The 23,090-nt window shown below is 38.6% G+C and overlaps 1 protein-coding gene across 2 annotated transcripts in view; it reads right to left on the bottom strand.

Annotated features, from left to right (window-relative positions):
- Positions 1-23,090, bottom strand: part of LOC142374729 (glutamate receptor ionotropic, kainate 2-like) — a 69,429-nt gene that overhangs the window by 35,592 nt on the left and 10,747 nt on the right. The window contains exons 2-6 of one of the 2 annotated variants that reach the window (XM_075458503.1): positions 15,120-15,287; positions 13,921-14,184; positions 11,311-11,492; positions 9,739-9,792; positions 8,149-8,322 (exon numbers count right to left, since the gene is read on the bottom strand). In XM_075458503.1, the coding sequence (XP_075314618.1) occupies positions 8,149-8,322; positions 9,739-9,792; positions 11,311-11,492; positions 13,921-14,184; positions 15,120-15,287 (842 nt within the window). The remainder of the gene's footprint in view (positions 1-8,148; positions 8,323-9,738; positions 9,793-11,310; positions 11,493-13,920; positions 14,185-15,119; positions 15,288-23,090) is intronic. The other variant, XM_075458504.1, reaches the window with a different exon arrangement.

Below are 23,090 nucleotides of genomic sequence, written 5' to 3'. Positions count from 1 at the left end.
ATGTTTATTTCTATATATAGCTATAAATATATGAAACACATGAAATCCTTGTTTCCAATGCAGTTACACAAGAGGTTATCTTCCGTGTGCATGTTTCTGTCAAGTGTAGTTGTCTCATTTTTGTGAGAATGGCTTTTAACATACTGTACAGGCATGCATGGTGATTCACAGGAATTATTAAAGACATAGGCTACTTGAGAATTGGAAGTAGACGTATATTGTTTTTCAGTGAGTGTATCCTTATATCTATGGATAAATAAATTAAATGTGATACTGTAGCTGACTTGCCAATTTGATCCACACATCAATAAACTTTATAACAATACATCATTTACAAAATAGATGTAAATGAGTAAAAGGCACAGTCCGTCAGCATCATTTATGTATGTGCCAAAGTGAAATTGCTGAACATGCTAGTCTGTCAGTTTGCTTGGGAGAACATATATATATGTGCATGCATATATATATATATATATATATATATATATATATATATATATATATATATATATATATATATATATATATATATAGTCAGAGTCCATTTTTAATAAACACCATGCTGCTTTACTTACATCTGATTAAGCAGCTGTTTAACATTATGGCCCAACCTCATATTTAAACAGTCTCCAGCCAGGTTTCCTATACATATATATATATATATATATATATATATATATATATATATATATATATATATATATATATATATATATATGATATTTGAAGATATCTCACCCTGTATCTTGGGCTCAGCCTATATCTCTGAGCCCAAGAGTGAGCATGACACACAGCTCCTGCTGCCTGCTGCTGCATTAGCCTCCAGGGGCTGATTGTATGATAGTGATCTGATCATAGTTGTAGTTCCTGATTGCAAAGGCTTTTATTGACCTATATAACATCAGAAGGTTCCTGCTTGCATTAATGTCGAGGACTATCAGAGTTGCATGTGTATGCGATTGGTAGTCCATGACTTATTGGATGATTTTGCCAGGGAATCTGCTTCACAATGTCTTGACATTTGAACCTATTTCTGTTGTGCTGAATTCTCTTTTTCCCTATTTTACTTTACATTGTTAAGATAATGATCAATGAACAATACACTGCAATAAAACGTGGGGGAGGAAAAGTAAAGAAAGAAAAGGGCCATAAATTCTCTTTTTAAATTCATCCTTTCCCTCTGCCTGTTCTCACCCACAAAAAGGCTTCTATGGACCATAGCAGCAGTGGTGCTAATAATGTTGATGCTGTGCCAAGCCCAGCTGGTGATGCCCGGCACAGGGCATCGAGTGTCTGCTCTCCACAGTTGCTGTCTTTAAAAGGCTCTCTCCTCTGCCAACTGGGATCAGAGGGAGGGAGATCACACTGCTGTAATGGACGCAACCAACCTGTGAACCAGTGTGGATCTCATTTTGCTAGCTTTATCAGTCATATATCAAATACGAAGTACATACTCCAAGAAATACACCAAGGAAATGCAATTTTTCAAGTAGCTCAAAAAAAGGTTGGTGGTTGTTTCAGAGTACTGGAAAGCAGGGTGTAATAACAATAACAACTAAAAGAAACGGACTCATATTGTATGTCAATCAGAGGTTTGTCTGATTCATTTTCATATTAGGAATTTTGGCTCTTAAGTTCCTTGCTAACAGCATGCAAGCTTTAAGTGTCTAGTCATAATGTATTAGTTAAGAACTGTAACAAACAAAATCTCCTACACAATATTAAATAAGTGTTTGAATATCTAATGTGATGTTGAATTTATTTAAGGTACAGATAGAAACTAGAAGAAACAGTTTCTGCCAATAAAGCAATTTGCTTAGTTTTATTTTCAATTAAATTAATATGTGCAGTGATTCATATCAGGTGTAACCACAAGATTTGCTTTCTATTCAATATCATATTGACGGTGGAGCACCTTATATGGCTCCACGCCTACACGGAGGAGCCTCATTTGGTTAAAATCTTGTATGAATAAAGCATCTTTGCAATGGGATTCATGTGTTGAAATTCTCTTCCAATTATCAGATTCCAGACAACTGTGTTCTAAAATAAATCCGAGCCAAGTCCTCTCCATTAGAGGAGCCATCAGGCGGGGACTGAATCAGACACTTTTCAGCATGTGCTTAGTGCATTTGAAGCTTACATATAGGATAGAACAGGCATGAATGTAAACATGCATAATAAACACCTACTAACCAGTATGTAGATGCCATCTAGTAGATTCCTCCAGCCTGCTCTCACTGTGTCTCCCACACTACTCCCAGCAGTGCTTATTAATATGGCTACATGTCTGTTTTCCCTCCCTCTCTCTCTACCCTACGGCATATCTCAGCAAACCTGCTTCCTCCCTTTTTCTCATCCTCTCTCATCCTCTGTTCCCACTGTCCCTAATTTGAGCCCAAAGAGAAATGAAGCAAGCTGAGGCTCAAGCTTCAGAAAAAAGGGTCTATTTTGCTGAGTGCAATGTGTCAAAATTAACATGGAGGAAATGATCTGCTGTTGCTGCAAATCATAGCTTGTTTGCTGCTTTTCATGGAAAAGCACTCTATATGTGCATGCAACATATCCTCTGGTTCCCTTCTGCATGCAGTTTATTTCCCACAGGGGACCAGCAGACTGCCATTAACAGATATTCAAGGAGATAGTTACAAACTGGAGATATTCCTACAAAATGCTGCCCATTAAATGTGTTATTTAATTAAAAAAAAATATTCTACTTTTGAGTATGCAAAAGTATGCTTCCAAAATTTTGCTAATAATACTAAAACTAGTAGCGACTAGAACTTTTTTTTTTTTTTTTCAGAGTTCTTGTTTGGATTTATTACAGAACCCCTAAAAAGTTAGCTGAACCTGGGTGTTACCAGGGTGTTTGCTTATCCTCGTTAAGTCAAACTGGCTTCTCACATAGTTCCATATGAGTTCAAGTAGCAGCCCAATGTCAGTTTTCTATTAATAAGAGTCATTATTATGAGCTATTACACCATCATTTTCAATTGTGTTGATGACACTGGAGAACATCCAGCTCTCTGTGGTGTTAATTATAGCTCAGTGAAATGTAGACATCAATGAAATGATGCAGAGGTAGAAAATAACTGGGTGTAAACCCTCAAAAGGCTCTTTTCCTTGTAGTGTATACTTAACTTATTAAACTGGGATTTTGAAAATTTCAAATCAGAACAAAGCATTACAATTAAATATTTACACCAACTCATTCATTTGGAATGAGCATTTATACTAAACATTTTGACTGGTACTGTTGGTAAGCATACACACAGTGTCATATAAAACGTTTGTCAGACTTTCTGTTGATGTAAATAGTGGTGGGAGTAACACACTCTCTTAAAAAGGGATGTTTTAAAAAGATAAAACATCATTGTCAATATTTCAAGAAAGATTATAAAGTAAACAATATTCTACAGTAAATGAATAAGAAAAAAGCCCCATGCAAAAGCCAACTGAGCTTTCGTAACCAGGTCTCAGACTTTAAGCTTTTGTTCACAAGCAAGTTCACAATCAATGTTAGGAAATGGCAGGCAATACTAATTTCTAGGGATGCACCGATACCACTTTTTTTCAAGCCGATACGATGCCGATACTTGGATCTGAGTACTTGCCGATACCGAGTACCGATGCCGATACTTCTATGAATGGAATTGAATTCAATGAATTGGAAGACATGTTTTGGTCTCACTAGCCTAACCACACTGTTTCTGATTAGCTCGACATCTCCCCTAGCCGCCAATCTAAAAAAATTTAACAAAAATGACAAACCACCCTCTGATCGCGGTCTTCATGCAATAAATTGGTATCGGTTCATGGTTTCGGTTAACTTTAACAAGTACGAGTATTAGTAGGGATGCATCGATACCAGTATCGGTATCGGTGCATCCCTACTAATTTCAAAGGTTTTTATGTACTCTGACTGCTTAAACTTCTCCTATCAGTCAGCAGCCGTGGTCGCCTCTAAACCATTGCCTAGCACCCTAAAAAATAGGATAATTGATTGCCACAAAGCAGAGCAAGGCTGTTAGGCAGCAAAGTGTTTTCAGGTAGCTATTTTCTCCTTTCGTAATGCACTTAAGAAATTCCGTTCAACGGTATTGAGATCACGGTGAGGTCTTGATGACCAAATCAAATCAAATCAAATCAAATTTATTTGTATAGCACATTTCATGTACAAACAGTTCAAAGTGCTTTACATAAAATAAAAGCATTGCAGCAGGGAGTGCAAGAAGCATTAAAAATACATCAAATAATATAAAGAGAAACAAATAAAATCATTTAAATGAATTTAAAATCAGGCAACAGTCTAGATAAGTTAAAAGATATTTCATGCATAGACACATGAGAAAAGAAATGTCTTTAACCTGGATTTAAAAATGTCTACATTTGGTGAAAGTTTAATCTCCACTGGCAGTTTGTTCCACTTATTTGCAGCATAACAGCTAAATGCTGCTTCTCCATGTTTAGTCTGGACTCTGGACTGGACCAGCTGGCCTGAGTCCTTGGATCTAAGAGCTCTGCTGGGTTTATATTCTCTGAACATATCACAGATGTATTTTGGGCCTAAACCGTTCTGGGTTTTGTAAACCATCAGCAGGCTTTTAAAATCTATTCTGTGACTGACTGGAAGCCAGTGTAAAGATTTTAAAGCTGGTGTGATGTGTTCAGATCTCTTAGTCCGGGTTAAAACTCTAGCAGCAGCGTTCTGGATGAGCTGCAGATGTTTAATGCTCTTTTCGGGAAGTCCAGTTAAACGAGCGTTACAGTAATCGAGTCTACTGGAGATGAATGCATGGATGAGTTTCTCCTGGTCTTTTTGGGAGAGGAAACCTTTAATTCTGTTGATATTTCTGAGATGGTAAAAAGCTGCCTTGGTGACAGCTTTGATGTGGCTGCTGAAAGTCAGATCTGAGTCCATCAACACTCCGAGGTTACGAACTTGGTCAGTGATTGTAAGGTCCCGAGTCTCAAGATATTTACCAACGCTGACCAAGAGAATATTTAGAAATAACTACTTGCAGGGTTTTCAGAAAGTGGAATCAAACTCCCTGTTTTGCTACGGAGGATGCCTGCACAAAAATAAATCATAAGCTAATAAGTCATAAATAAAAAAAAAAAGCAAACCTTTCTTCATGTTGTGTCCTTCAGACCAAAGAGAAACCATCTGGTTTTCTATCAGCACTCAGTTCAAAAGCCTGCATCTCTGATGGTATGGGGGTGCATTAGTGCCCGTGGAATTGACAACCTGCACATATAGAAAGGTACCATTTATGCTGAATTGATGTCCTTTTCAGGGAAGGCCTTGGATAGTTCAGCAAGATAGTGCTAAACCCCATACTGCAAATGTGTTGATACCATCAAATTAATGATGAGCTAATATTTTTCATGAAATAGTAAAATGTCTCACTTTTAACTTTTTATATGCTTTCTATGTTCTGTTGTGGATGAAATATTGGTTTAACAGTTTTGTAATAATAATCTATTTTGTTATATTCACATTTTACACAACCTTTAAAATTGGGAAATTGGGGTTGTAAAATGAGCCAAGAATCTCACAGAAGCAAAATCAAGCCTTTACAAACTGATACTTGCCAAGAGGGGTGTTACTTATTTTTAACCACTAATGATACCCAAGCATCTGCTTTTAGGCTCTTTTTATTTATGAATTCTGAAGCTGTTAATAATGGAAATAAAAGAGTGATTCTGCTTTTTTGGAAACCAGATAGTTTCTTTCACTCTAAGCTGTTAAGCATTGCATGAGTTTTAACAAAGGGTGCCCAAACTTTACTCACTGTGTTTTGTTTTTCGATCTGTTTGCCTGTTCAGCATAACCGAACCCTAATGATTGTATATTTACTTCAAGGAACAAGAAATATTTTTGAGATCGACAACACATGTAAATAAACTGGACTAATTAGCAGCCATGCTCTCAATGTGTGGTCCTCCGTGCCAGAGATATCTCTTACAGAGTTAGAAGGCAGGCACGCACGGTGTTTGTGGCTGCGAGCTTTCCTGCTCTGACGAGGGACTTCTCATTATGCATCCTTGCCTGAAACAACACTAGGCCTCACCCAAGGCACCGTGTGTCACTGTGATTTTACACAACCCAGCATTTATGCACGCCTTGTGGTGTGAAAAAAAACATTGCGTACACCTCTCAACACTCCTAACATCCACACCCTTTAATTCCTGCCTTTTCTTTTCTTCATCTTCCTCCTCATCAATGCTCTCTTGCCGCAGTCTTTCTCACCTTCCCCACCCTTCTCCTCCTCATCCCACCTCAGTCAATCAATCCCTCATGAAATCACAAGGTGACACGTACAGTGTTGTCCTGGTAACCATTGCTACATAACTGTTGCCTGGTCACCGGGCGCAAACAAGCTCAGAGCCCAGCAAGGTGTCTGTACTGCACAGACTAAAAACAAGGCATCTGAGAAGCAATAAAAGGCTGGAGGGAGGGTCGGGGGTGGAAGGTCACTCACTGGCTGCTGCAGTCTGCCCTCTATTTAATTTAATGATACCATTCAAGGTGGATTCTCTGGCCTGAGTGCTGCAGCATAAATGTCAGGCAAATCTGCACATTCATTAAAGACATTTGTGTTACAGAAGAACCCAAAATTATTTCAAACTATTTGAACCCATACATTTATGAAAGAGGGAGCAGAATATACTTTTTAAATCACCAGAAGAACTGTTCCTCTAGTATGCATTTATCATACCATTAAAATGACAATGGTTATTTCATTCATGCTGCAGTCTCTACTTTCACTCATTTCATGGAACCAAATTAGGAGGAAACACTAAAGAATGAAATATATCAGACCAGGGACTTATAAATAGACTATCTTAATGAAGCACTTTGTCAAGCTTGCCTTCGGATCTATTATTTATTATCTAACAGTATTTCTAGTCCAGTGAAGTATGTCAATATGTAGTATAAGACCTGACCAAATGATTCATGCATTACTAATTAATTAATTCTGCATTCTCGACTAATATCCATTAATTTCCGGTGAAGAGGAAAAAATCAAGTGACTTGACCTCTCTGTACCTTGCATTAATCTTTCTTTATACATAATTCTTTACTTATTTTTCTGCGTGTGGGTGCTACACTGAAAAAAGAGGAGCGTACATCTGCTTGAGGAAAATATTATGCAAAATCTATAGAAGTGTGTGCAGTTTCTTCACAAGACATCACATCAATCTGTTGTAGATGTGCATGAAATGATTAGAAAAAAACCCATTCTTATTTTTGTGTGTTCATTTTTGATTCTATGTAAGAAAGAATTAAGGCTGTGATTGATATTCCAATAGACACCATGTGCTACGTCTAATTCAAAGGCTTGTCTGTAAGCCTTTGATGAAAAGGCACTTCTTACATTACACAGATTTTTCATTCTAGATCCTCAATCTGCCAGGAAAAACAAAAAGGCTGGCTGAAAGAGGGGAAAAAAAGGTGTTTGTCTCGAAGGAAGGTGCTGCGAGGGAGGTAGAGTAAATTGACTGTTTACGGCAACAGACCCAGAGAGGGACCTTGAATGTCCATGACAAGCTCTGTTCCCTTTTTCACTTTCAAATCACCTTATCCCTGGGTTTTCTGGATGCCATCCTAAAAAACCAAGGCCATAATTTCCATCCAATTTGCTCCCTCTCTCTGCATGAACACTGACAGATTGTCATATTTTGGCCACGCTCCCAGAGGAGAGTTGTGAGAGGCAGGAGGGCAGATAAACGGCTATTACCATTCACACCGGCTCATTACTGAGCATTTAGACCCAAGAACAGAGACTCAAAAAGCTCCGTGCAGAGTGGCATTTAAGCTGCTCCTGTACCCATCCTAGGAACCCTGCACCACTGAGCTTATGATTGACAACTCGCACTCAGCCAATCTCCACTTTTGATGGAAGTATTGTATGTGTCGAAACATTTATTTGTTCCATCAACAATCATATATAAATCCATAAAGATGATTGCACAACTGCGTGCAGCATAAAACACATTATCCATAGCCATCACATTACGCTTGACAATAGATCGTGTATGGTCACTTGGACATTAACAAATGAAGGACAGTTGTCACCATTTTCTTGCATGTGCCACATAATATGCAGTGCTTAAACTACATAAAAGAAGGTTTAAGCCTACTGTCATGAATCCATCCAGCAGGCCTGAGTCCGGTTTGGGTGGGGCTTGTAGTCGCTCCATTGACCACTTCTCGATGATTGACGACACCTGAGAGTTTTCTGTGTTAAGGATGCGGAACCCAGTCATGTTGACCCCACTGTAGCGATATGGTTCCATGTCAAGGGCGAAAAGGTCCTGAAAGCAAAATGTTTATAGTCTGACTCCCTCTGATCGGCAAAAATTAGAATTTTCTTATTGTCACTCTCACATTGATATACAGCTCCCATCTGGATAATTGAGAAATCAGTTGAATAGCAGCTCTAGCCCAAGAACTGAGAGCAGAGAGGTACAGTTGAAGGTATTTCAGGAGTTATTTTATCTCATGCTGATGCAGTAGCCTTGATTATGGCAAGACTTTCAAGGTTACACAAAGGCTTTTGGTGGATTGCCATCTATCATGTGGAAGTGAAAGGACAACCCAATTGTCCTGCATACAGCATGTCTGGCATCTAACCAGGCAGATGTCTCTGGGATGCAACAACACAGTTAAAAGAGCAGCGGCAGGTGAAGGGACGCAGAATGGGGGTGCTGTGGTCAATATTTGCTGTTCTGAAAGCAGCATGGATGGCTTGGTACCAGTATACAGCAGCTCAAGCCTGCACAGTGGCACGCATCCTGCCAAACACTAGCTGTTATTAAAGTAGGCATATTTCCATCCAGACAAGTAGCAGCAAGCCCCAGAAACACAACTACAATCTCTATTTCATTTCCTTTCTCAATGACATACCTACTGTAACTCACTCCCCTTTCATCTGGACAGGTTCTTACATGTTTGTTAATGCACTAAAGATAGTTATATGCACTGTTTGGAGTTGTTTTTCTCCTCCAACCTTTTCCCCAGCCTCTTCTAATTTTGCTCCAAACAACACAGTGTGTCATTTGTTTGTTAGAGCCATAATAGACCAAATGGGTGACAGTATCATCTGTTCAGGGCTATTATCAGAGCTCTAAGTCTCCTGTTCTCTGGGTTCAGTGAGGATGTGATGCTTTTCATCTGGAGTGTAGCAAGCAGTCTTTGTAGTGGCTAGATCAAAGAGTTTTGGAGAACTTCAATGGCAGCTAGAGTCAGAGTAAAATACCTCCTCCTGCTTTTGTCTTATACTTTCAGGGTTGTGGTCAGGCAGGTAGGATAAAATGTTGGTGCTGGATGCAGGAAATTAACTGAAGTTAAACTTTTACAACTCCAACTTTAAAATGAAAATAGTTCATCACGGTGACTCAGCTTTTCAACACTACCTGTTTCTATCAGTTTGTGGTTGAGCATCGAAATTATTCACACACAATGAAAACACTTGGATGTTTATCTTCGACTCACTCCAAGTTGAGCTGAATTCAATTTTCCTCTCAGAAAAGAAAAGCTGTTATCAGACTCTCAGACAGATGGATGAATTTTGCCTTGCAACAAGCAAAACAGATGAGTGTTTGCACTACAATAGACCGAGAAAAAGAAACTGTCCAAAACATACATTATCAATTGACATTGCTGTGCAAAAAAAGGTAACAAATAACATAGAAAAATAAAGAAAAAGAAGAAAATCCTGGTGTACTCACCAGGGTAGTAAAAATATAATGGTAGTACTCCGTCATCATACCCATGGACAGAGCCTGGAGGGATAAAAGAACAGCCACTAAGTGCAATCAAATATGAATATCTTAATGAGAATATGTTATTAGAATTATTCTCTCTGGTCTGAAAGACTTGTGAAAACAATTATGTATTTTAATTAGAAACTGGGCATGTCCACAATATTTTAGAATTTGGCAATTTATCATTATTACACAGATAGTATCAATCTCCAACAGGTAATATCTTAAATCATCTGCCTTTCAGAAGCTCAACTAAAATGTAAAAGAGAAAAAAAAACGAGAACAGAAAAAAATGCAACCAAACTCTTGCAAAATGTTAAATGACACATTTGTCAAGCCTATTTTGAAAAAGCATTTGAAGTATATATTTTTCACACCAAATGTGTTGTTTTCACTCAAATAAATGTGGTTATTTCACAGCTCCCTCACTTTAAGCGAACAGGCAAAATACTTTCCAAATTCCTTGTTGTGTTCAGTGAGAAAACTAACAGGAAGGTTTATAGTCAAGAAAACGACATAAGCATCGCAATTGTTGGAAAATGACAAACTCATCAAATAAGTGATTTTCAGGTGTATATATTGTCACTCAACAATGCCAACTGGTCTGTTGATGGTCAGTACAAACCAGGGGCATTATATAAAGCTCCGGTTAGCCATGTGTCCTTGGATGCAAGTCTGTATCATATTTCTTTTATACAGTGCTTACAATGTCATGAAGTTCTGTTCATGTAAAGTCTGACTAATGCATCTCCACCTGAGTAGCTTTTTCTCCGTGCTGCCTTGCAAGCCCGTGTTGGTTCTCGGGTGAACGTGACAAGACAAAAAACAAACTCACTATTCATTATAATAAATAATCATTCTTGTTGCTTTGTGTCCCGTGGAGATAAAGCTTTTTAGAGAATTTCAACATTGCAATATTCTTCTCAGGAGACTTGAGTTCAGAAAAAGAACACCCACATTTCTCATGAATAATGTGCTTCTGTTAAATTAACTTAACATGCCTGTGAGCAGAGTTACACTTTCTAATTAGAAAAACTTTATTGAGCAATGGAGAGCATCCATTAAGATTGGTCAGTAGTCAAGATCTAATATTCTACAAAGAGATTAAAGATATACAGAGCAGAAAGGAGGTATCCAAATCACTTGCTTCAGTGCTTAACAAGAGAAAGAGTAATAAAGGGAGCACACACAAGCTTATTGTTTTAGTACTTATACATAATGAATGAACAATGAGCCTATGCACTGGGAGCTAGGTCTAAGAGGGGAAATTATGTAAATTTTGAGACTGTAGGTAACATTTTCAATTAAATTCAGGAAAAATTGATAACATTTCTCATTTCACTGAGAAATGCTCCATTAATGTAATTTCTCTCAAAATGTTTTCATATTGAATTTTAAGGTGAATAGAATAAGACCTTAAAGTCTTTATTATTAAATGCCAATGTTTTCCATTATTACTCATTATCTGTTTGAGGATTCGTGAAAAGTCCATGGGTTAATTCCTGCAGTTAGTCTGACATACGATTGTGGCCTCACCTGTTTCAGGATCCAGGCAGCCATCTCATGTCCACAATCAAAGATGACGTGAAACTCCTTTGCCTTCTTCATCTCCTTCAGAAGTGGCTTGGCGTCCTTGGTCTCTGTGGGCAGCTGTCGGATCTTCAAACGAATGTTGTATCGTGACGGTGCCTTGATCAGCTCCTGCAGTCGAATGAGACCTGTGGACAAAGAGGGTGCATATAGCATGAAAGAAGAATTTTAAAGATGCAGCAACATTGTGTGTTTGATCTGTCGCCATTTTGAAGTATCTCTGATTCTAAAGGTGCCATGAAAACCAACTGGAATCAGGTTTTCTCAGCAGAAAAAGGCTCATATGCATGCCTTTCTAATCCACTGTCTATTGATCCTCCTACTCAAGCTTGGCAAGCAAACAGACTGCTTCAGACCTATCAAGTGAGTGTTACACCATGCCAGAACATTGTACTCTTTTATACCAAAAGCACAAAATAGAAAGAACCTCAATCTGCACCCACCTACATTAACTTCCAATCTGCTAGAAGCTTAAAAAATGTTGATTTGCTCTTGTGTTCCACAAGACCATACAGGAGCGCCGAATTGGTTCAATTTTATCTTGATGGAAAGCCGTGGTCAATCCTGCCTCCACTGCCTCTCTCACACACTTCAGATGTGTTCTGATGAGAGAGGCTCTGTTTGGCCAGCTTGTACTTTCCCCGAGGGAGCCTGACGCCGCCGTCGCATATTGAGCTACAATCTTCACCTTTCATTTCTCGACCACACGCTCAGGTAGAAAGCTCTCCGGGAGATACTGTGATGAGATTACAATGAGTTTCTCCCTCAGTAAAGAACTTCAGAGTCCAGGGATGAAAGGGGCTGGATTGATAGGAGAGATGATTACTTGTCATGGGTATAAAAATGGATGGAGCAGAGAGGATAGTTTGAGAGGGAACTGAAGAGAGAGAGTTTTTTTTTTTTGGAACCACTTTAAGATAACTCAGCCTATTTTTTTTCATTTTGAAACGAAGTGCTGTGTGAGCAGTTTAATGGTCTTACTGTGAGTGGGGCTGGGTCTCCCTGAGGCCTATAGAAAAATTGGTGTGAAATAGATACATGCAGGTCTTGTTGTGAAAAGAACCACAGTAGGGAGGAATACTAAACCACTGAGAACTGTCCTCAGGTAATCCCAATAGATCCCTACTCTGGGGCATGTCTGCTTTTCCCTGTTTTTGTTCCTACTGACACTTTGGGAGGTGTTAAGCAAGAAAAAAAATCTGTCAAGGGAGCTCAACGTTTGGGAAACACTGTCAGCGTGGATGTTTGTGAGCTCTGGCTAATGCCTTCAGACTTTCCCTCTGGATCTTCTAACGGCTGTGTGTGAATATTTTATCCCCTCCGATAGTTTTTCCTGCCAGCCGTCAGATAGGCTCCAATCAGCAGTGCGGGGCCCTGGAGCATGAAGCTGTGTGATTACAGCCTGAGACTGTGTGGAAGCTGAGGGGGGAAGCAACACAGCAATGCAGCTGTCACACATTTCAGGGCGTCAGGTGTCTTACAACTGAAAGGCTCCACAGAGGAGGCCTTGACAGAGAGAGAGAGGCGAGAGGTCATCTCCTGGTATCTCTCTGGGATGGTTTGAGGGAGATCGAGGGTGTTAACGTACTGAGCTCCAAGGGAGTAAGTGAAGAGAGGTCAAGGAGATGAGTCAGAATAATGTGGCAAGTGGGTTGAGCCATTGGGATATAATCTGAGGTCAACATATGGGTGCAAGAATACTGCAGGAATGGCTGTTTACTGAAATTCATGTCACAGGCGAGTAAGTAGATATACGTGGGGAACAAAAAAGCAGGAAAAGTAATAGATTCAAGATGCACCGATGAAAGAAATAGAATAGGGTTTTAAATATATCCAGAGCCATAATTTATGGTGACAATTATAGGACAATATCAGTTTAAACAGATGTAGTGAAGTGGATTTATTCTGCTACCAGTCTAAAATGTGAATGTATTTGTATATCTGTAATTTACATACATTTAGTTATCAACCACATCACGCCAAGTAGCTCATAAATTGTGGATAAGCATTTGAATATTGTCAGCATCTCTGGAGTGATTACACTTTATCACATAATGACATCACTGTATTTCTGCTAAAAATACAATCTGCCTTTTAAAGTACATATCATCACAAAGTTACAGGATGGGCAAAATGGCTCACAGACGCTTAGCAGCCCTCAGAGATCAAGTGTCTCTGTGTGTTATTAATGGCTGTTGTCAGCCCCCACATACAGTTCTGTTTTGCATTAATCTGCAGAGACACTGGGTCATTCTGGGTAATGTGGTTTTCTTTTTTTTCTATGCTGCTGCTCATTCTCCTGGAAGACTGACATGGGCAGCACCTGGAGGACTGAGGCAGAACAGTAAGCTATTGATTTCTGAATTAACTTGACAGGTTACAAAGCGCTAGCTGAACTCTGAGAAGAAGTGCCATGTTTTGTAGCTCACCTGGTACCTCTTTTTTTTTCTGGCGATTTTATGGTGTAAATGTCGCAGGTTTTAAAAAAAACTGTCACATTTGTTATCATAAAAAACAGACGCACCAGTGGAGAACGAAGACAGACACCAGCTGTACCTGTACCTGTGCTGTCGTCATAGACCACAGTGACTGTTCTCCACTTGAAGAAGTGCACCAGGTCAAGGATGGCTCTACTGAGGGAGGAAAAGTCAGGGTAGAGGCTGACATAGTAGGAGTCCCTGTTGTCTGACACTTGATGCTTCCACTTGGTCTGAATGTGGGGCACTCCCAAAGCATTGCAGATGGACTGGACTGCATTGGCTGAAGAGCTGTGTGAGGGGCCAAAAATGGCCGCCACTCCAAGGGAAAGCTGGTCACATGCTGGCAAGGGAGTAAGCAGAAAAAGATTTGTATCAGTTTTTTACATTTTTTTTATTATTATTGGGTTTTTCAATTTGACCATGTTTAGTGTTTTCTGTGCTCGCAGATTCACCCCAAAACAAGAAATAACCTTCCAGAATTGATGCTTGATAATATTTCATATTCATCAGTTAATTACAATTACGGCACCCTATATAGTTAATTTAAGATGTATTTAATTATTTTCAATGCTTGGGAGCAATTTTGAATGTTTCTACTCTTGTGCTTGATTGGGAAGGCCTCCGCATTATGACGCATGTTCCTACTGATGGTGTACCCAGTTTAGACCTGATGAAACATACAGTATTGATAAAGGTCAGGGGAAAGTCCATAATTTCCACTAAAGGCTGAAGGTTTACTCAAACTGTTTCTTTTCCATACTTCTAATTTTGTCAGAGGCTGAAAAATAATAGGCTTCAGTGGGCAGCTTTGAGTTTTTCAGTAAAATGCCAAAGCCTTAAGTGGGTTAAAAATGCTCTACAGTTTGTTGCAACATACCACAAAATAATGTAACAAAAGTGGTTTTATGGATCTGTCTGGAAGCACAGCTTTTTCATTTTTCAAACTTATTCAAAACTTCTACCATTTTTGTGCCATTCAATGTTTGGAAATGTGTAATATTGTTATCACTCTGATTAGAATGTTTAACTGAGAATTCAGACATCTATAAATCAAGGCCAAACACAACAGATTTATTCAATCAAGTCTTGTGTAGCAAAATGTTCATGTAATAAGGGAGAACATTTTTTTGGTTACAATGCCAAAGAGTGCAAATAATACACACTTAGATAAGGGAGCAGGCACCACAGTGATTCTCCAAATGACTCCCTTTAAAAGATTATCTCTAAGAAATGTGATTAATTACATATTACAGTGAAGGATCTCTCCTCACTCACCTTTCCGGGAGGCCTCAAAGCTGTCAAAGATATTTATTCTCTGGATGTCATAGGTCAGTGTGGTGTTGGGGAGCAATGTGCGGTTCCTGTTGATTGTGTTCAAGGCAAATTTAAAGGCTAGTTCTTCTGCTCCAGAGGGGCCACTCTCAATGGATTCGAAGATTCCTCCTGAGGGTGGAGAAAAAAAGATGGTAATAAGCTACATTGAAGCTCACTAAGCTCACTTCAGACAACTGTAATTGCAATAGATTTCTTAAAACAAGCCTCATTCAGCTAAATGATCAATATGATGCAGGCAATTACAGCTCAAGCAGTGAAATCATTTGTATCTCTTAAATTCATATTATTGAAGCTATTGTGTATCGCTGTACATAGCTCGGTTATACGCTGACATGAAGCAGATTTATAGTGCAGATAAGACATGTGGATCTTACTTGATTCACATGCAGTGGCAGTAGTCAGTGTAATTATAGGCAATTAGTTTCATCGGGAGGTGAGTTCAGGGGCGGTTGCCCTTCTTTAATTCCCTCGCTAAGCCTTAACAGAAATGTTCATTCTTTCATTTTGTCCCATTGATTTCTATGGTTCTCAAATGAGAGGCGAGTAAATAAAGCCAGACAAGAGAGCAGGAGAAATAGAAATCAAGACACAAAGGTGCATGGGAGACAATTCACAATTCGTACTTTAAATGACTTATGAAGAGGGGCAAGAACAGAAAAGCAGATAGTAAAGGAAAGGTCAGTCAAATCAGAAATGAAGACACCATTTGGACATTTCAGTTACAATTACTAAAAACAAATCAATTCTCCATAATATTTCTTCATGCTGATATAAAATGGGAGATCATCCTGATGGCGGTACAATGCTGTGCATGTCTAGTAAAATCTTTTTTTTTGATAGATAAAAATAAAACCTTACAATTCCCACAAACAACAGGCACTTCGCCAAATAAAAAAAATATGCACTGTTTCACCTTCAGACAAAGTAACTGCCGCTGCAAAGTAATATGCTGTCAACTTGAAAGAATTTTCTTCAGACCTGTCAATTTTTTTTGGGCTGAACAAATATGATTAAAGCCCCAGATGTTCCATCAACGTGGTTCAGAATCCCAAACAAAGGAAGGCAGTGTTTGGGCACACACATGATAAATCTGTCTCATTTAAAGATTATTGCCAAACCTAATTTACTTTTATTCATTAAGCAAACAAAATTGAAACATATGTGGTTATGTTACAGTTAAAAGCAAATCTACACAGACTGCTTTTAATGTGTTTGGGAACATCAACAAAATATGCTCTTGTGAAGTCAATCTTTTGTTCAAAATGGCCACTCAGGGCACATTTAACTTCAGGATTGAACGCGGTTACTGTGAATGACAGTGTCTTCAAATATCCATCGTTAAGATGGGGTGAAACCATCTTATATGGGCAGCAACTGAAACAGCTTCAGAATGAATTATACCTATGAAAATAAACTGAATAAAACAAAAGAAAAAAAAAACAATACCTTTCAGCAGTTAGTGCACCTTTGGAAGTGGACCGAATCTAAAAAAAGGTTTACTGAAATCAAACTTAAAAGAGAATGTATGAGGGGGGAAAGATGAAAGGGGCTATGAGAGCAGCTCTAAGAAATACTCTTGGGAATGAGACTGGAGTTCAGGAGTCCATCCACGGCTCCCGTCCTCTCAGAGGGCAGAGAGGCGGATTGACGAAATCCAAACTGAAAAAGTTTAAAGCCTGTTTATTGATTCAATTATAGGGAGTGAGAGAAAAGTAAGATTGAGATTGAAAAAGACACAGAGAGTGGCACATTTTTAAAAGAGTCAAGAAAGCGAGAGGGAGAGCTGTTATATTACTATAGACAGAACAGCTATAAATAGCATCTGGCCATGGCAGGGAATGATAGAAAATGAGTGCAGGAGGGCAAAGAAGATGTCATTAACCCAGGGAAGCGAGATTTATCACTGTCACCAAAGTGCATCTATATATTGGGGTCTTTTACTCTATTTTATGGTATTATTTATATGTAGTCCAACTGAGCCCAAAGTGAAAGAGGATGCAATGTAGCAGAAAATGTATGGGCACACTTTTAAAAGCACTAAAATACATGTTTGGGTTTTACTATGTAACTGAAAGAGCTCTAATAATAATAATGAGTTTTTCTTGCGTTAGTCCTCCTTTTATCTTTTATGCAGCAATGTGATATGGACATGTTGATATTTTTGACATTTAATTTTACTGAAATGGCACATTAATCTTCAAAAGGACAAATACCAGAGAATCATCATTAAAAATGACAGAAATCATGTTTGCCTGACCTAATAGATAATTACTATACTATCACTCCGAGGGAGCAGAATGAGCTTCAATGTCTATTCAACCAATGTGAAACTGAGCAGAGAGGTATTCAGTTCTGCTCGTCATATTTCTTTGACACAATGTATGGCTTGGAACTGGTGGTTTTAAAGAAATCAAACTCTGTTTAGAGCACAGGACTCCAAAGGTAAATATGTCCATGGGTAGGTTAACCATGAAATTACATAGCACAACCAAAAAATAAAACAAAATCATCCCGGTTTGCTATCTGCTTCTCCTTGGATTGCAACAATTTACACGAATCTCTGATTAACTTGTCGACCCCAGGTATTGATTGCAGTGACTGATGAATCTGACATTTCTTCCCGAGTGGACTTCACGCACCTTGAAGGAAAAAAAAAAAGACTTTCACTCCTGGAGGGCCTCTTGCATATTTAGCTTGATTAAAGTCTTATAACACTCCCTCGATCATCCTTCTATCCATCCACCTCTTGCTTGCTTTTGTGGTCTGTCTGATTGCAGGTGAGTGAGTTACAGCTGAGATAATCAGCAAGTGTGTGTGTGTGTGTCTGTGTGTGAATTATAGAGTCGCCGTCATTGGGACTAGTGTGAATTATGGTGCAAATGAAAGCTCTGAGTGAGTTATGAGCAGGATAATCACCCTGACGAGAAAACAGGCCAGCTGATCTGAGGGTCTCAGTGTGTGTGTGTGTATATGTAGATGGTTGTGTGTATGGAAGAGAGAGAGAGAGAGAAAATGAGAAGAGTCAAAATGAAAATGCCATGGAAAAAAATCTCTGTTTATTTTATACCCTTTTAACATTTCCTCAAGCTTAATGAAACGTATTTTGTATTGAACATCATGCATTAATTTTGAACAAAGGTAATCTAAAAAGAATTCCTGTACAGGACATTTTTCACCTTGTGTTTGGCACACACAATAGTTATAAACTAACCTTGAAATTCATGTTCATTAAAGAACATTTTTCTGTTCTGAGTAAAAATTAAAGCAAAGGTTATCTTTTGTGATTTCAGAGCACTGTGAATACAAACAGGGAATATAGCTTCTTAACAGGTTACGTACAAACCCATGAATGGAAATACAGATGGCTCTTTCTACTCAAGGATTCTCCGTACAATGGGAGATGCAAGTCAGATATGTTGCCATAGTGACTCATCTATGCGATGGCTATGAGGCACTGTCAGTTTTGGAATGTGAACAACTGATTGGTGGAGGAAGGAAAGATGTGACAATATGAATGACTTGTCTCTGTGACTAATGGCCTGGAGTGCAGCTGCAGGATGGCGGTGGGCTGTAGGGTAGCTGCCATGGCAACCAGCGAGAAACCCTGTCACGAAGGCAAGTGGCCCAGGTATGCACATGATGGCCCTCAGTTAGGCTTTAAGACTTCCAACCACCCACCACAAGCCAACCCCATGACCTGTTTCTGTCTCCATCTTTCAGCCAGTGAGGATCAGTGCTTGGAGCCAATAGGCAGGAGGCAAAAGTGATGGAAAGACTCCATAAATATCACTGAAATTCCCGGTGGGAGTGCTCCCTGACATGTTTGGCGGTGAATGGGACATGATGCATGAAGGCCTACAGAGAGTTGCCGCCCCATGTCATTAATTTGAAGCCCCTGTTGGTGGAGTGGTAGAGTGACCTTCCTTTGCTGCACAGGGGACAATTCTCTCTACCTGAAGATTCCCCGATATCTGACCAGAGCATGGGATACACCAACTATGCAGGACACTCCCCTGGGCTGCTATACTACACAAACAGCCCCAATAAGAGCAGTGTGTACAAAAATGATCTTACAAGCTCTGGATCACTGCAGTGTATGGATTTATTTGTCATCCATTTCTATTTGTTATATGAGGTGTCCTCTATTCAAGTCTACTTGCCACGACAGAGAGACTTGCTGTTTCTATATTGTTTGTAGCTGAGGTGATACATTGTTTAATGGCTAAATCTTCACTTGCCTCCACCCAGAGTATCATGTAAGATATTGGTTTTGTTGGCGCAAGATAAGGAAAACAGTAAACATGGTTAATAGAAGATGATTTTTTTTCTAGGTAAGATGCCTGATACATTCTTGGTTGTGTCTTGTAAACCTGAGAGTAATGCTTTAAATTTTAATATAGAAACATGAGTAATTACTGAGGACCATATGAGGCACAAATAGAAAGTGACTTGATGAATATTAAACACTGAATGATAGAGACTTGATGATTTACCAGAAAGTGATTGGTTCATAAATATTTGTGAAAAATGAAAAACAATCAGTTTATTAATAGGTTGTTCCCTATTAACTTTGAACCAGCTGCTGACACAAAATAATAACTGCTTGTCTGCCACCCATAATTCATCACTTAATCATTAGTTGCTAATTTTATGCTTATTCCGGCTTGTTATTATCAAATAATGATGAACATAGTGAGGGAGAAGGGTTAGAATTTTACAAAAATAGTAACTAATGATTAAGTAATGACTAAAAAATGAGTCATTACTAGTTAGTGCTGATTAGCTGCTTTGCTCAGAGTTAATCAGGAATTATTTATAAAGAGTATTATCATTATTCAGTTTCACTGGTATTTATGAACTAACCATAATCTGATGAAATGGAATTAAATGCTAAGAGTAAAAGTTATAGAGTAAAAAAGCTGCATAATTTGAATAGAATGGTTTAGAGCAGATGTTATATTGCATGACATGCCAATTAATTGAAATAATGTCAATTAAAAATAAACTATAATTGAAGAAAAGAGTTGTGAATTTCTGAACCTATATTCAAAATAAAATGTTTGAAGTGTTTATGAAATAATGGTAGAAACTTGTCTTAGGTGAGGAGCTTGTAAACAACTCCCATGAAAACACTTTCAATAAACTGATGCAACACAACTGTTCCATAAATTTTTGAGAGCTGGGTTTTTTTTAAAAAAAAGTCTACTTCGTGTTGTTGGAAATTGATATCATGCAGGAAATGGAGGAGTTCGAGCATAATCAAAAGTAAATCAAAACAGTGAGTTTGTCAATAAATCTTTACCTCTAATTGATCAGTGTGGAAATAAACATGACATGATTAGAGTACAACTTGGCTGGCTTGTTGTTGGCGTTTCCTCTAGAACAGAATCAATCCTGTCACCCTAAAGCCTCTTGACACTGGAGTGGACCGTCACCTACCACTGCTGGACGCTAAGCCTCAGGCTGACTCACACACTTGACCATGCAAGTGTGAACACACACAAACAGTGCACTGCAAAGATTGAGACTAAACAAACCTGTCGGGTAAGAAACAACTGAGTCCAGGGAAACGTGACTGATGCAAGAATTTAAAGCTCACGCCTGCAGCATTCAATGATACCTGAGTTCAGCTGCACTCAGAGTAATAATTAGCTTGTCCACTGCCACAAGATCAATCTCATCAATCTCTTTTAATGAGGACATACACAATCCTCACTTAGAAATGTGTGCCACGGTCGTTGTCTCTGAACCAGCTCCAAGTGGAAAACCAGTGATCATGTAACATATATTCATTCTAAGCACTGGCAACAGATGTGCTAATTTGCCAGACTCTCTCAATTCATAATAATGTGCCAGCTCCCTCCTCAAAATATGTGCTAATTTGCAAGGGCTCATTGTGGATGTGCTAAACTACCGGCTGACATTTTGTGTGATAATTTGTCAAGCAGGGACCCCTTTTTGGTACTAATTGTGCCAAACTGTGAGTACACTTCCACAGGCCTTGAATTACTGAATTCCTAAATGACTTCAGTCTGCTGGTGGTTTCCAAGCTCTCCACTGCTCTCGAACAGCAAATGCAACTGAAAAGAAATACCAACAACTGTGAAATCAAGATGTATGAGCACTGAGTGCACACACTTAGGACGCATACAGATGAAAACACACACAGACTTTAAAGAAATATGTGCCTGCTCTAGAGATAAGGTGATATTTCCCACTGCAACAACCTTTTAAAATGAGTCTCCGTGCCAGGAGAGCGAACTCCTTTAGGAAGGAATTCATTATTTATCTGCCTGTTTATTTTCTCTCAATTTTTTGTTTAATTGTTTTGGTTGATAATACACCGCATGAATTATTGTTCCTCTGGGAATTATTAAATCAATTTTCAAACATGCACTATTTTGCTGTTTTCTGCACAACATATATATCTGTCCTGCATCTGCAGAGTAGACACACCTACGTGTTTGCACATAATCAAGAAGAATACAGTGCTGCGCTGAAGTAGCTGCTTGGACAAACACAGTGAGAGAAAATCACAGTCTTCAGTGTCAGTCCGTGCCCTCTCACATACACACAAAGACACACAATGAGAAGCTTTTCGTGTAAATTGGCACACGCACAAAAAAGTTCCCGACCTGAAAATCCGCACTCAATAGTGCAGAACATATAATTCTATTTAGAGCAGCTGCAAATGGTCATTTCACTATCTGCTAAACTGCTGGTTATATTGTTGCTGGATGGATTAATACGGTGGTTTGTGACTCAGAAAATGATGAAAAATGAGAAGTGAGAATATTTTTATTGCTGTCTGGGAAATAATTGAAAATATTTGAAAAAGATTAATTGACTCGTTATTTCAGCTTGTTTTTAATTATAGAGTCCTGTGTAAACTAGGGGCATGTCATGAAAAGACAGGGCAGGTCAGGTCAGGTCAGGATTTTTTATTTTTATTTTTTGGTAAATGCCATTTATAATCAAATAAATACAATTTGATTTGTTTGATTTGAGTTGATTTAACAGTTCAGAAAAAATTGCATTGGTATGAAGACCCCTTGATGGAATCAAACGTACTTGAGACTGGTCAATGGTCCAATTCCACATTTTAAAGCTGACAGATTCGGGTGTCAATCGATGTCAGAGTGAACATAAGTGGGTCAGTACCATCACTAAGCTGGTGTATACCAGCAGTGCCCTACCATAGTAGAGTCTGCACACCAATTAAACACCCGCCAGATGCTTCATAAAGATCTAGTTGAGAAGACGACAGTTATGCCCACCAACATTGCTTGCTACCTAAAGATAAATACAGTGTGTGTAACTTACCCTGACATGGTTAACACCATCAAATCTAACCGACTGCCATGTGTGTTGATTTTATGAAGTCGGAGCCAGTTGTTATTATAAATCGGCATATGGTTAATAAAAATTTGGGTTGGGGTTATAAATTTGTAACTTAAAAACATGTTTTTTTTTCTTTTACATTTGTGCAGTTATGTTTACAGTTTTGTTATGTAGAAGTGAACTGGTTACACTTCTACATGATACATGATTTACATGATTTTAGAGGTTAGTTTTACAGCAAGTACAAAAAAAAGAAGTGTTCCTGTTTGTTATCAAACACCGGATGCAAGTTCTGAGAACATCTCATCTAATAACACATTTTAGACAGTAACATGCTTAATTCACCCTGACTTCTTTACCTTTTCCACATGGTATCAGAATGAAATGGATGGAATTTGAACCCATGATTGTGCCATTACTTTTTCGTTTTATTTTCCACATTGAATGTTGCAGTGCTTTTAACATAATGCATGCCAGTTCTAATTATCATGACCAAAATCATTAACCTCATTTCTGTTCCCTCTTCAACATAACAAGTGTTTATTTTATGTTAATTTATTGAATGGATGA

The sequence above is a fragment of the Odontesthes bonariensis genome, chromosome 24 (assembly GCF_027942865.1).
Source record: "Odontesthes bonariensis isolate fOdoBon6 chromosome 24, fOdoBon6.hap1, whole genome shotgun sequence".
NCBI classification, from domain to species: Eukaryota; Metazoa; Chordata; class Actinopteri; order Atheriniformes; family Atherinopsidae; genus Odontesthes; species Odontesthes bonariensis.
This window is presented reverse-complemented; position numbering and strand designations above follow the sequence as displayed.